Below are 13,662 nucleotides of genomic sequence, written 5' to 3' on the forward strand. Positions count from 1 at the left end.
TCCCCTCTGTTATTCATTATCTATATGGATCACATTATGAAGGAAAGTGGTATTAAACCTGATATCAAAATTGGAGATGTTAATGTCAGCTCTTTGCTTTATGCGAATGATGTTATACTTCCAAATAAATCCGCTACAAGTCTGCAAGATTCTCTGACTAAATTGAATAACTGTTGTAATAGATATGGTATGAAGGTCAGCAATAAAAAGACAAAGACAATGAAAATAGCTAGAATCATTGAAAATGTCAACTGTGTTGTGAATGGAGAACCTGTGGAACAAGTAAAACATTTCAGCTACTTAGGCACGATTTTTACTGAAGATGGTAAATTAAATATAGAAATAGACAACAGAATCAGCAAAGCTGGTATGTTGGGAAGTCAATTGAATAAATTCATATGGAATAAGAGAGAAATTAGTCGGAACACTAAATTAGCTGTATACAAGACAGTGTTCAAACCAGTTTTAACTTATGGATCTCAGAGCTGGTTCAGAAGTAAAACACTTGACCAAAGACTAGAGACCTGTGTGGATATGAGAGTCCTGAGAAAGATTAGAGACGTGAACAGATGGCAATATCATATTAAAAACGAGGATATTAGGAAAGAACTTGACATTGTCAGCATCCAGGAATGCGTTAGCAGAGCTAATCTCAGGTGGTATGGTAATTTAAAGAATTATAGAGAAAAGATTAGCAAAACAAGTGTTCTCTGCCAGGTTGGCAGGAAAATGACTCAGAGGAAGACCAAGATATAGGTGGATTGATATGGTAGAAAGTGCCTTAGACGATAGAAATATAAGATCTGATAATGTTGGAGTCTTGACGAGTAACAGACTGATTTGGAGGAAAATTGTAGATAGGAAGTTAGTAATGATATAAATTTTTCATGTAGTACTATCATATCCTGTACACCCCTTGAAGGTACATGGCAGGAATTTGATGATGGTGATATATTACATGAAATAAGACATGATCCAGCATAAGGTACCTTGGAAGTCTTTCACTCCCATACTCACTAAAGTGAGCTCTTGAGGAAAGACTGGATTCATTTATAAAAAGGGAAATAAAAAGTGATTATAAGCATTAGCGCAATTTGTCTATTGGGTTCAGGTAAAATTTATGTAAGCATATATAAGAAGCAGCTAAGAAAAATTGTGGAAAGTAAATTTTTGAAGAACAAGTTGGGTCCAGGGCAAACAGTTTGCCAGAATCACACATTCACTTTAAGGCAAATAGCTGAGAAATAATGAAAATATAATCAAGGATCTGGACTTAGTTTTGTAGATCTGGAAAAGGATTATGACAAGGTATTAAGAGAAAAGCAATTCAAAGCAATACAATTATATGGTAAATAAGAAGTTATATATGAGCCGTAAATCAGCAGTTAGAAATAAAAGAAGTACAACAAGATGATTTGATGTAAAATCAGCTATGTATATATGTATGTATCATCTCCACTGTCATTCATCATCTAAATAGATAATATTACACATGATAGATAATCTAGGACAAAAATTAAATACAAGTCTCCTGAAACTAATGTAAAGATAAAAGATATCCAGCTTCTCTACTAGTTCTCGATAATACAAATACACCTGGAATACTATATGCAGATTTGGTCTATTGGGTTCTAAAAATAAGCTGTAGAAAAGCTGCAAAGAAAAGTTACAAAGATGATATTGGGACTATGAGGACAGCAAGTGGACTGCAGACACTTGTAAACAGAAAAACAAGGGATGATATGATAGATTTATAAGCTTATGTAATGATGTCATAGGATGTCCGTTATATGGAAGGTGGGGAAGAGGATATGGAGAATCTGTGGAACTCAAGTTTGTGTGTGCAGTTAAGAAAGCAGTGAGAATTACATTTCTCTCAGTCAGCAGTGAGTGCATCTAGCATGAATTATCTTAAGAGAAGGTTTGACAGCTAGTCTGGGTGACGTACAGCATTCCTTGATTCCTTGACTCCATGGAGGTTTCTGATGGTGATAACAATATATTACAAAGGAACTGACATTAGGCCTGATATCAAAAGTGAAGATATTTAACTTAGCCCTTTATTTTAATGCAGATTATGCTATATTTTAAAATAAATTCAGTACAAATCTGCAGAATTCCTTAACTAAATCAACTAACTGTTGTAATAAATTTATGGAAATCAGCAATAAAAAGACAGATTATGAAAGAACATTGAAAACATCAGCTCTATCCTGAGTAGAACAAGGATAACATTTCAATTTAGACACAATTTGCAGTACAGATGTCAAAGTAAATAAGGAAATAGGCAAGAGAATTAGCAAAACTATATGGTAGTAAATCAGCTGAATAAATCTATATGGAATAAGACAAATTAGTTAAAACACTGAAGTTTCTGTATATAAGACTGTCTTGTTCAAACTAATTTTAACTTATGGATTTGATTAGAAATAAAACAGTTGATCAAGGACTACCGACCACAGATAGTATCAATGGCAGAAGGAAGGAACTTGACATTGTTTGCATTCAGGTGTTTCATGCCAGAAAGGCAGGAAAAAGATGCAGAGGAAGACCAAGATATAGGTGGATCAATGCAGTGAGAAGCAAGTGTCTTAGAATAGTGAAAGATTTAACAATACTGGAGTCCTGAGTTAAGATAATAAATTAAAAGAAAACCATCGATAGGAACTGAGTAAAAATGAAACATTTCACACAGTACTATGATGTATTTTGAACACCCCATGAAGATACATATCAGGAATCTGATATTTCTGACTCTAGAGTTCTATACTCTAAACAAATACAAGACCATAATCTCTTTCTTTCAATATGTGTTATAGTTACTTCACTAGAATCAGTTTATATTGCAGACTTTTTAATTAGAAAAAATTTTCTGGAATGTCAATATGAATGACTGTCAAAAATTTAATTTCTCCATTTTACCCACCAAAACGAAACTATTTTCTTCATCTTAGCAAATACAGCCCAGATAAATTCTACAGCAAAAGTTTTAATTTATTATTATTTTTTAACTTGAGGAATTATTTCATATTTTAGACATTTCTATTCAGTAAATTTTAATTTCTCTCCCTACTACTTTGCTGTTTTCTCAACAGAGAGTGACAACAACTTTCTCCTAATTTGATGTTCTTTACATCATGACAGCAAATTCTCTCCCTTCCTCCTGCCTAGACACATGACCCCAACAAATCAGATAATTGTTTTGGAACGTGTTTCAACCAGCCTAACCATGGCTATTGCATAACACGTTATTTTCACAAATTGACAAATATATTTCAAAAAATTTTTTCACCCTCACACACACAAAAACAAAACATTATATATATATATATATAGTTTTTTTTTTTTTTAAACATGAATCTCTATAAAATTTATAGTTGTATGTAATCTTTCACAATACAAACAAATATGTTTCTTTATTATTAATTTCTTATATTTAAATAATTACCAAGATATGCACATATGAAATCACATTATTAAACACAATGCATTCATATTTTAACATTTCTTTTCTTGGATCCATAGCATTAATCTACAAAATAATTGCTGCAGATACATCTAAATATATATTGATAATTTGCATCATTTGATAATTGATAATTTGCAAAGGAAGATAATAGAAAAACTTATATTTAAAATTATTAAGAAAGATTTTGGACCCATTTTTATAATCAAAATATAGGATTGGGAAGATATGAAGAACTATGAAACCTCCTTTAAACACCCAATATTCTATCATTTGTAAGAATAAGATAACACCAAATGCTTTGTCTATGTCTGAAAGGCAGATGCCATTGATCAAACAAAACAGACAATAAAGCCTGTGGGAAAACACCCAGAGAAAGATGGATCAATGAAGAAGCTAAGACAATGGTCCATTAAGCAGTTGAAAAAAAGTAATAAACATGATAGCTTTATACTGAAATATTACGAAATATATTTGCTGTGACACTATATGATATAAATAAAATTGAGCAATAAAAGACAATTGCTGATCTCCAAGAAAATAGGAGAGTCTTGAAAAAAATTAAGGGAATGAACAATGACATCAATGGCAAAATTATATTAAAAACAAAGATAATTACAGTAGTGTAAAAAAGAACTTGACATGATTAATATTCCGAAATGTATTAAGTAGATTAAGTAAAGATGGAATTGTCACCTTAGCAGAATGGTAGATTAAAAAAATAATAAGAAAAATTACAGAAACAGTGTTTAAAATAAAAAAATGGCAGAAAAACAGGATCAGAGAAATACCAAGATATTAGTGGACTGAGTTGATGTTACAGGCGCTTGAAAAAATAAAATAATATAGTTCAGCAACAACCTTCTATACAAATTTCGTCAAGGTTAAGTGGTTTAAAAGATCAAGAATGAAATACACAACACTGAAGATGCATGATGTATCCTTGTAATAAGTCTTCCGTTCTTAATATTACAAATGGGATGGCCTACACAATTTGGAAGACATGATTTCCCTAAATAAGTGTGCAAGATGTAATATGGATATGCATAAAAACATTACAATCTTTTATAGTACAGAAAACCATGACATACTTCATAAGCAATATAATGAATCAAAATTATTATTTAAAAAATAAACTATTAACATAATATATATATATATATATCCACATACAATCCCAATGGCAGCCTTATGAACAGGAGATATAGAGAGATCAGCACACAAAACCTCCCAAACTTGAACAGGTTCAAACCATTCATCTGGTGCCACACTAGAATCAAAGCGATAGTAAGACTTAGGTGAGGGTATTACATTCTGCTTGAAAAAAGTAGTGTGGATCTCTAGATTTTCTTCATCAAATCCAGTACCAAGCTGCAAACAAACAGAAAAATAAAGTATTTAATGTATACACAGATTGAGGTGTGAATCAATTCATAATTTACATGCAATATAAAAGAGGAGATACAGTTGCCACTGAAGTTTAATCTACATAAAAAAAGTAAAAAGGCAGCAAGTGAATTACTATCAAAAACATTTAATTCTGATTAGCAATGTCTTAGAATACAAAATGTTAGGCTTGAGAATACTGGTAACAAATAACAGATTAATCTGGAAGAATATTGTTGATAGGCAGCTAGTAATAAACTCAGTTATGTAGCTTCATCACAGTACGCTGTATGCCCCTTGAGGGTACATATCAGGAACCAATTTATGACAATTTTGCACACTGTGTGTGTGTGTGTGTGTGGAGGGGTAATATTACATAAACGGTTTCTTGGCATACTGAATTGAAAATTGTAGTAACCTTTTAATAATCAGTAATTTAAGGAAATTACAACATCAACTAGGATATACATTAAAATAAATTTTAATATACTTCAATATTTCAGCAATGTCACATTGCCATTTTCAAGAAACTTAAGAACAAGACACGTGCACGCAGGCACAACAAACAGTAAATGAGGAAGAAGCAGGAAGCTATTATTTCTCCTAAAGTCCTGATGGTGCCCCCTATGATGGGCAATGTTGGTATTCTTGGGCGATTGGGCTGAAGGTCTTCTGATGTAGGTTTCCCAAATTTGAGGCAGTCTCATGCAGCCAAATTTGTTGAGGTTTGGATTGTTTCTTAGGGCTGAAGCTGATTCCATGAAAAGTCTTAAATATTTGTATTTACTACGGTGTACTATCGCGGCTTTCTTCCACCGTATTCTATGGCAGGAATCCAACACCACATGGTCAGCAAGACCAGAGTGGCTGTATTGGTGAAACCGGATGTAGTCCTTGTGTTCTGAAATTCTGATATTGGCTGTCCTGCCTGTTTGGCCAAAGTAGGCCAGCTTACAGCTGCAAGGGATCTGGTATACACCAGGTAGGTCTGGGGGGGGGAGTTGGTCTTTAGTAAAGCGAATATGGGATGCCAATTTTTTGTATGGTCTGTAACAAGAAGTAAAGTCATGTTTTTTTAGGATTTTCGTAATTTTTTCTGAGGTGCCTCGGATATAGGGTATGGTGATGGATTTAGAGTAATCTCCTTGTTGTGAGAGGGGGGGGGGGAGAGTTGTGGTTTACTGGTTTCAATATTTTTTGGATTTTTTTTTTGGGGGGGGGGGGGGGGTAGCCATTGGCTGAGAAAGTGTTAAGAATGTGGTTTAGTTCTGTGGTTAGGGCATTGTCATTTGAACAGATAAGTTTAGCCCTGTTGTGTAGCGTCTTAATGACTCCATATTGTTGCGAGGAGGGATGGGGATTGTTGGTGAATGTATCTGCCTGTATGGGTGGGTTTTCTAGACTGAGAAAACCAAGGTTTCATCAGGCTGGTGGGTGACTAGTGTGTCTAAGAAAGGAAGGCATTTGTTTTTTTCCTCTTCCAGGGTGAATTTGATTGTTTATGTGTGTTAGGAAGGAGAGGAGTACATCAGAGCCATGTGGCCAAATAGCGAACACATCATCAACATAGCAAAGCCAAATGATTGGTTTTTGTGAGGCAGAGTTTAAGGCTTTCTCTTCAAAAGTCTCCCTGTAAAAGTTGGCCAAGGGTGGGGAGAGTGGAGAACCCATAGCTGTCCCCTCTATTTGTTTGTAGAATTTTCCTTGCCAAACAAAATAGCCTGAGTTCATTGTGAACTGAAAAAGGGCTGTGATATCGGGAGGAAATTTAGCTTGGATTAGCTCTAAGGATTCTTTGAGTGGGACATTTGTGAATAAGGAGGAGACATCAAAACTGACCATTATGTCAGTGTGTAAGGTTTTCTATGCTGGCTTTGAAGTGGGCTAAGTTTTTTTTATGTGTGAAGGTGTGTTGCAAGTATAATGTGAGAGAGCTTTGGCCAAATGTTTAGCTAGTTTGTGTTTGGGGGAATCAATGCCATCCACTATGGGACGTAATGGCACATTTTCCTTATGGGGGAGGGAGATTTCCACAGGCCAAGAAGTGACCTTCTTAAGGAGCCTGAGGAGTTTTCTAATTTGTGAGTTGGTGGGATTGTACTTGACAGGGAGGTAAGTAGCCCAATCTAACAATAAAGCTTTCAGCTTACCTGTGTAATCCTTTTGGTTAAGCAATACTGTGGCGTTCCCTTTATCAGCTTTGGTGATTATTATTTTCTTGTTTTTCTTTAATTCCAGTAGAGATTTAATTTCCTTACTGGGCATGTTGGTCAGAACACAAGCTACATCCAGTCTAATATTGTTGCCGATGTGGTTTGGAAGGTGTCGTATCCCGCATTCAATTCTTATCATAATATCTTCAGCAGGTATTCTTCTGGGCATGATGCCGAAGTTGTGGCCATGTGCGAGGCTGTCGAGTGCTTCAGGTTTTACACTAAATGACGAAAGGTTGACTACCGTTTCAGTAGGAAGTTGTGGTTTCGAGATCGAGTTCTTTTTTAATTTTTCAAATTTTTTGATGTGTCGATCTCTTACTTTTTTTAAACTCTTTTCCCACTGCAGTGATCGCTTCCAATTTCAAATCCTCTATACACTCTGGTGTCCTACACTAGGGAGAAAACATCACTATCAACAATAACATAGTCAATGAGACTTTTCTTATTCTTTGCCTCTTCTCTCCATGTGAATTTGTGCACATTTTTATGTTGGAACATGGTGTTAGTAATAACCAGTACGTGTCCTGAGCAGAAATCCAACAGGTATTTGCCATTATTATTAGCTTGCTTTTTTCTCCAAATTTTCCCAAAATATTTTTGTATGTCTCACAATCATTTCCTACCCTGCTATTTAGATCACCAACAAGGACAAACTTTTCCTTTTTCATTGTTTTAGTTGCTTTTTCTAAAGCATCAAAAAATTCCTCCACTTCTACCTTAGTAGAACCTTCTGTGGGACCATAGGCACAAATAAGTCTCATTGTCCAATTCCCCATTCTGATATTTGCCCACATTGCTCTACTTGAGGCTGTCTGCCATTCAAGGAGATTAGCCTCGTATTTTGTGTTGAATACTATGGCTTCTCCTTCTTTTCCTTAATTGTCATTTCCTGAATATAACATTTTGTATTTATTGCTCAGAAAGATCTCACCAGTTTTTGTCTTTTTTGTTTCAGTCACCCCTATTATGTCGATCTGGTACTTATCTAATTCTTCAGCTAGCTCCATTTCTTTGCCATTCAGGCTTCTTATGTTGATAGTACCGATCTTTAACGCTGGTGATGTTGAGTTGGGGTGTGCTTTCAGATTTGATAGAAAAAAAAAGGCATATTAAATTCAAGAAAGCACATGGCAAAAAAAGATAGTGCTAATGTTGTAGGCACAGAAGAATGGAAATCCAAGAAAGTACCCTATGAAATACTGATGAAACAGGCCTGTTTTATTGTGCCACACTAGATGGTTCTTTCTGCTACAATCACATAAAGTCTCAAGTTTTAAGAAAGCAATGGATCACATAACTGTGTTATGCTGTTCAAGCATGTCCGGAACTGATAAAAAGAAACTGCTAGTTATTGGGAAACATGCTAAGCCTCAATGTTTTAAGGGACTAAGAATGGATAGTTTACCAATTGAGTACTAAGCTAATAAGAATGCAGGGATGATTTCTGAAATTTTTAAGATATGGTTAACGAGGTGGGATGTGGAGTTAAATTGGAAATCAAGAAAAGTTCTTCTGATTCTTGACAATTGTGCAGCACATCTTCAGTATATGACAAACATCCAGCTAGTTTCTGCCTGCCAAAACCCACATCTTTGGTGCAGGCAATGGATATGGGAATCAAAAAAAATTGAAGATGTATCACACAAAGTTGGTGAACCACATCCTAGAAGCAACTGAATAAAATATACTGACATCATCTTCCAAAGCCAATGAAGTCAGTTCAAAAGTTAACCTTCTCCTATTGTTTGTTGCCAATAGTTGTCGAGAAATAGGCAGACAATTCAGAACTGTTTTTCTCACTGTGGTTTAAAGCATTTTAGGTTGGAGATGCCTGAAACAGCCAGAAGTGTAGATTAAGTGCGAAAAATTAGGAATTATGAAGATATCAACAATAATGTTGAATGTTAAAATGTAAATGAGATTGAAGATGAATTCGTTCAACGCATTCTGTTAAAATACCAAGAAGAAAGTGATGAAGATGACACACATGAATTTGAATGAGTGAATGCACAGGATGCAGGGAAATTTATTGATTAGTTATGAAAATACTTCATGCAGGAAGGCAGTCCACTATCTGCACTAGATGTCTGTGCTGATTTGGTGCATTCACAGTCAATCAAAATAACAGAACAGAACACACTGAATAAATTCTTCCGGTAATAACTATTAGGAACTAAAAGCAGAAAAGTAATATTGAACATATTTATTATATAAATTAACTAGTTTAAATATCAAATAATTTCTAATGTTTTAATAGAATTACACTGAAGGACAATGGGTCGATATTGACAATGAAGAAAATTGAAATATGTACATATTTCAATACTGTAATTAATTTGAATAAATGATTTGTTACTCAGTGAAATGTTAGTTTGTCTTTTTATATACTTTTAACTATTAACATGAAATTTCACATAAGTGGGCCAAAACGTTCTAGTCCCGATGTGTCCCAATTAACTGGTATAACCTTCATATCATAAACATAAAAATTTACCCCACTGACACATCCAGGGATGCAAAAAGTGCCATGTGCATTCAATCTAATCTATGGACAAAATTAAATGGAAGATAACTGAGACTTGTAATGGAAAATGACTGAGTACCTCATTACTCGTAGATGCTATTACAAAATCTGAGAGACTATTTTTGGAATCATCAGCAATAATGCACTCTCCAAACCTCAACAAGTGTGGTTGCATTCATTTACTCAAAATCTGAGACCGTTGTTTTAGATCTTCAACCCAACAACTATAGACTACTTCAAAATTATTCTTGAAAGAAAGTTAGTTCTTTTGTAGGTTACAATTTTGAATTGCTTCCATGCTTGCATGTGAGTACCGACATTCCACAACATGATAAAAAAAATTTTCTTCAAGGATGGTGATCTCAAAACCAGCGAAATACCATTTTTGTGGTTTTCAGACTGTTAATACTCCCCTATTCATTAATTCAAATGCAGTTGATTCTTGCTATAACAAACTATTGAAAAAGTACTCACCAAATCTCAGTAGGTACAATATTATGCTAAAAGAAATTTACTATAGCTAAATATCCACTATCACAAAGTGACCTTAAGAATTTGCCACAGCAAAAGATGACTGTAACTGCAACCTCTGTCTTAATATTAACAGAGAAATCTAAAAGCTCTGTGGACATTTTTTAATTTTAACATGTCATAAAAGTAATGAAAATCATTATTCAATAAAATATAAATGGCTCAAATTGGGCTGTATCAAAGTATCATCAAATGCACAATGTAGTGTAGTCTTATTCTTAAACAAATCTCTTATGAGCACTAGTGTTGCATGAAACCAATGATTTATCTGGATTGCTTGAGTAGACCCGTTCACTCTTTACTGCAGGTAATAGTAGTCTCTAGAAAGGGACAGTATGACTATCAAACTGTCCCTGAAGATTGTTGAGCAGTTCTGTGCAGACATCACTGCAATAATGAACTTGTTCTGGTATCTATTTGTGCAGAATATTTTGAAAGGTTATCTTGGAGAACTGAGTTCAGTCAATAATCTCCAAGTGCTTTTGGCCAGATTACCTTCAATATCATGATAATGTGGATTGAATGAGTGGCCATTCAGAATGAAGTTGGTCTTCAGGCACACATTACTAATGTGGCACAGTCCACTCTTTTCTTTGCTTTTTGTACGAAAATTTTGCTATTTTATTTATTAATATTTTGTATGTTCAGGTGAAGTATGCCAAAGTTCAATTGTATATATTAGATATTATGCACAAAAATAAGATCTTTTATTCAAAACTTTCCATGGCTAATAACTTAAATGCTGATCTTCTAGCCATTCCAAAGTGGAGTGAAGATAAATTTAGTAAATTTTAATGCTACAAAAAAAATCTTCCACATCTGGTCTATTCTGGCATAAGCATATATATCTCCATAGCCTCTTTAGCTTCCAAAAAAGCTTGGTATTCTTTTTTTTACTTCTAAACATCATCTCTTCTGCTCAACTCTAATACTTTATTCCGAATCTACTCAATCTTGGAATGTTGCGCATACAGCTGCAGGAGTGTCTCCCCCCCCCCCCCCAAAAAAAACTCTCTCAGAATGCTAGTGTATTATAAAATAGAGATTATTCACTTTACATATGACCTTCTCTCAATGACTAAGGTATTTCCATGGATGCTGCTAGAGTGAACTGGCTGCCACCATCTTGCCACTTTCCTTCAACTATGTAAGACTATGAGCAGCCGCTGCTCACCATCCATATACTACTCAGTTCCAGACTCACTGAACCACCTTCTCATCCTCTTCCTTTGCTTCATATACCACTGTCCTTTGGAACAGTGGTATATGAAGTGGTATTTGGAACAGTCTTCCCAATGGAAACCACCTTCAACTCTTCATGAAACACATGACTGTTGTTATAAGTCTTGGGACCTCTCACATGTAGGGTTAATATTAAAAAAACATTAAGTACATGCCATTTTACTCTTTAATTTAGTATACAGAACAGAATTATTTGAGGCAAGAAAAAAATGAAAATATAATAAAGACAAATTCTAAAAACCTATCAGTAACCTTATGAATATTTCAATAATTCTCCATTTATCATTATGCATAAATGCAAAACATTTATGTTTATAAAAAGATTTAAACTTTTTATATAGCTTCACTATAAATGGAAAAAATTAAATATCATTAAATGATTTATACATTCATTTTTCAATAACAGAAGACTTATATACAGCTTACAAAACTTAATATGCAACTACAAGTTAAAATTAATAATGACCTTGCAGATGCTTTGGAATTCCTCATTCTTATCATCATAACAAGCTAAGAGGAAACCACCATAATTTCCTGCACGTTTTCCTTTACCATGATAGCCTCCAATAACAACAAGATCAAGGGTATCTCCAACACCTGCCAAATAATCCTTTTTAAGCTAAAATACAACAAAAAAAAAATGCAATTGACTAAAAACAAGAACAAGAGACATGAATAAAGTAACAAAAATTACAGCATCCTATTTATATCTGATATTTTACATCAAAGCTAGCATTTGACTTGATATATTTTTACTGCAGCTGAATTAAATAATGCATTTTGGAACGGCTAAGGCAAATTTTTTAATTGCTTTATAAATATATTTACATGTTCTCTTTAAAACAGGTACAATAATGCAATTCAAACAAATTTATTATTGTACTTCCTTGAATATCTCCATGCCAATGAATCATTCCCCCCCCCCTCCTGCATTTGGTGGGGGGGGGGTTTATTAATGAAAATTTACAACTTGATCATACATAGGGAAGTTCTGGTTGAAGCCCCAGCCAGAATGACATTTGATTATGTTATATGCTCATCTTCATTTATTCATTCAGTACCCAGGTGAATACCCTGCTATCTTAGTGCAATAAGAGAAAGTAAAGATTGGACACTGGGATAAAAGTTCTAGATGATTCTGCTTACAACCTCTGTGGAGGTCTCCTCTCAGTTATATAGCTTTGAACCTTAAGGGAACCCAAAAAGGTCCCACACAAAAAATATATTTCCATTACATGAGGGCTCTGCTCTCCAGATTTGTGGATATATTAATAGTGCATTCTTTTCTAATATCTTCAGTTTGAATGCTTTTTTTTTAATTAACCATAATTAAAAAAAATAAGTTTCCTCTCATATTTTTTAAATGCTGTGCTAGAAGTATGCACATACGCACACTCTTGCAACAGATGCTAACATAACATATACTGTATATGCACATAATGCCAAATTAATTGGCTTTAAGTAAAAGGGTTTTGCTCTTGAAGAAGGCAGGCCAGCTAAGAAAATAAATGATTATATGACAACACAAAAAACATGACAGCAACAGTGAGCAACTAAAAACAATATACTGCAAAAGATTCTAAAGTTAAAATGAAATAGTGAATTGGAAAATGTTAAAATGTGTACAATGTTAAAAAAATATGTATGTATTTTTCATACATGAAAATGCTTCTATATATCAAATAACCAAGTATTTGAAACAAACACATATTTACCTTAAGCCAGTTGTGGGATCTTCTAGCAATTTCATAGGTGGCATCAATATCTAGAGTCTTAACCATAAGTCCCTCACAATTACCTTAAAAAATATAGTTTTGGTTTTCAAAAATTGCATATCTTAGCAATTTCAAATTATTTAAATATCTTTTCAGTGAACCACAAAATCTATATACCTGATGAAATAAACAAATACACACAAAACGAGGCATTCAAATGTGTGAAATTTTATAGATTTGAATGCATTTGAATTTGTAATGAATATCTTACAAGGGTCATTTTAATTACCAATAAAAAAAAAGGCCACTGGTGAACAAGAAATTTAGTTCAGTGAGCAACTAAAAACAATATACTGCAAAAGATTCTTGAGTTAAAATTAAACAGTGAATTGGATGATATGTACAAAGTTAAAAAATACATGTATTTTATACATGAAAATGCATCTAAGATTCTATAAGATTATGTGAATGACTTCCCTCCACCCTTTGCCACAGAGTAAATGTTTGTATGTGTGTGTGTGGAGGGGGTACTCTCTTTTTTTAAAGTGTAAAGGAAGAGATGATGTGATCTAAAAGTTTTTC

General features: G+C 33.9%; 1 protein-coding gene across 2 annotated transcripts in view; it reads right to left on the reverse strand.

Moving 5' to 3' along the window:
- DNAlig1 (DNA ligase 1) overlaps positions 1-13,662 on the reverse strand; it is a 114,656-nt gene that overhangs the window by 20,876 nt on the left and 80,118 nt on the right. For both annotated transcript variants that reach the window (XM_090407011.1, XM_090407012.1), the window contains exons 14-16: positions 13,081-13,163; positions 11,832-11,984; positions 4,640-4,837 (exon numbers count right to left, since the gene is read on the reverse strand). In XM_090407011.1, the coding sequence (XP_090263137.1) occupies positions 4,640-4,837; positions 11,832-11,984; positions 13,081-13,163 (434 nt within the window). The remainder of the gene's footprint in view (positions 1-4,639; positions 4,838-11,831; positions 11,985-13,080; positions 13,164-13,662) is intronic.

The sequence above is a fragment of the Typopeltis vanoorti genome, chromosome 17 (assembly GCF_054136105.1).
Source record: "Typopeltis vanoorti isolate ZY-2024b chromosome 17, IOZ_Tvanoo_1.0, whole genome shotgun sequence".
NCBI classification, from domain to species: domain Eukaryota; kingdom Metazoa; phylum Arthropoda; class Arachnida; order Uropygi; family Thelyphonidae; genus Typopeltis; species Typopeltis vanoorti.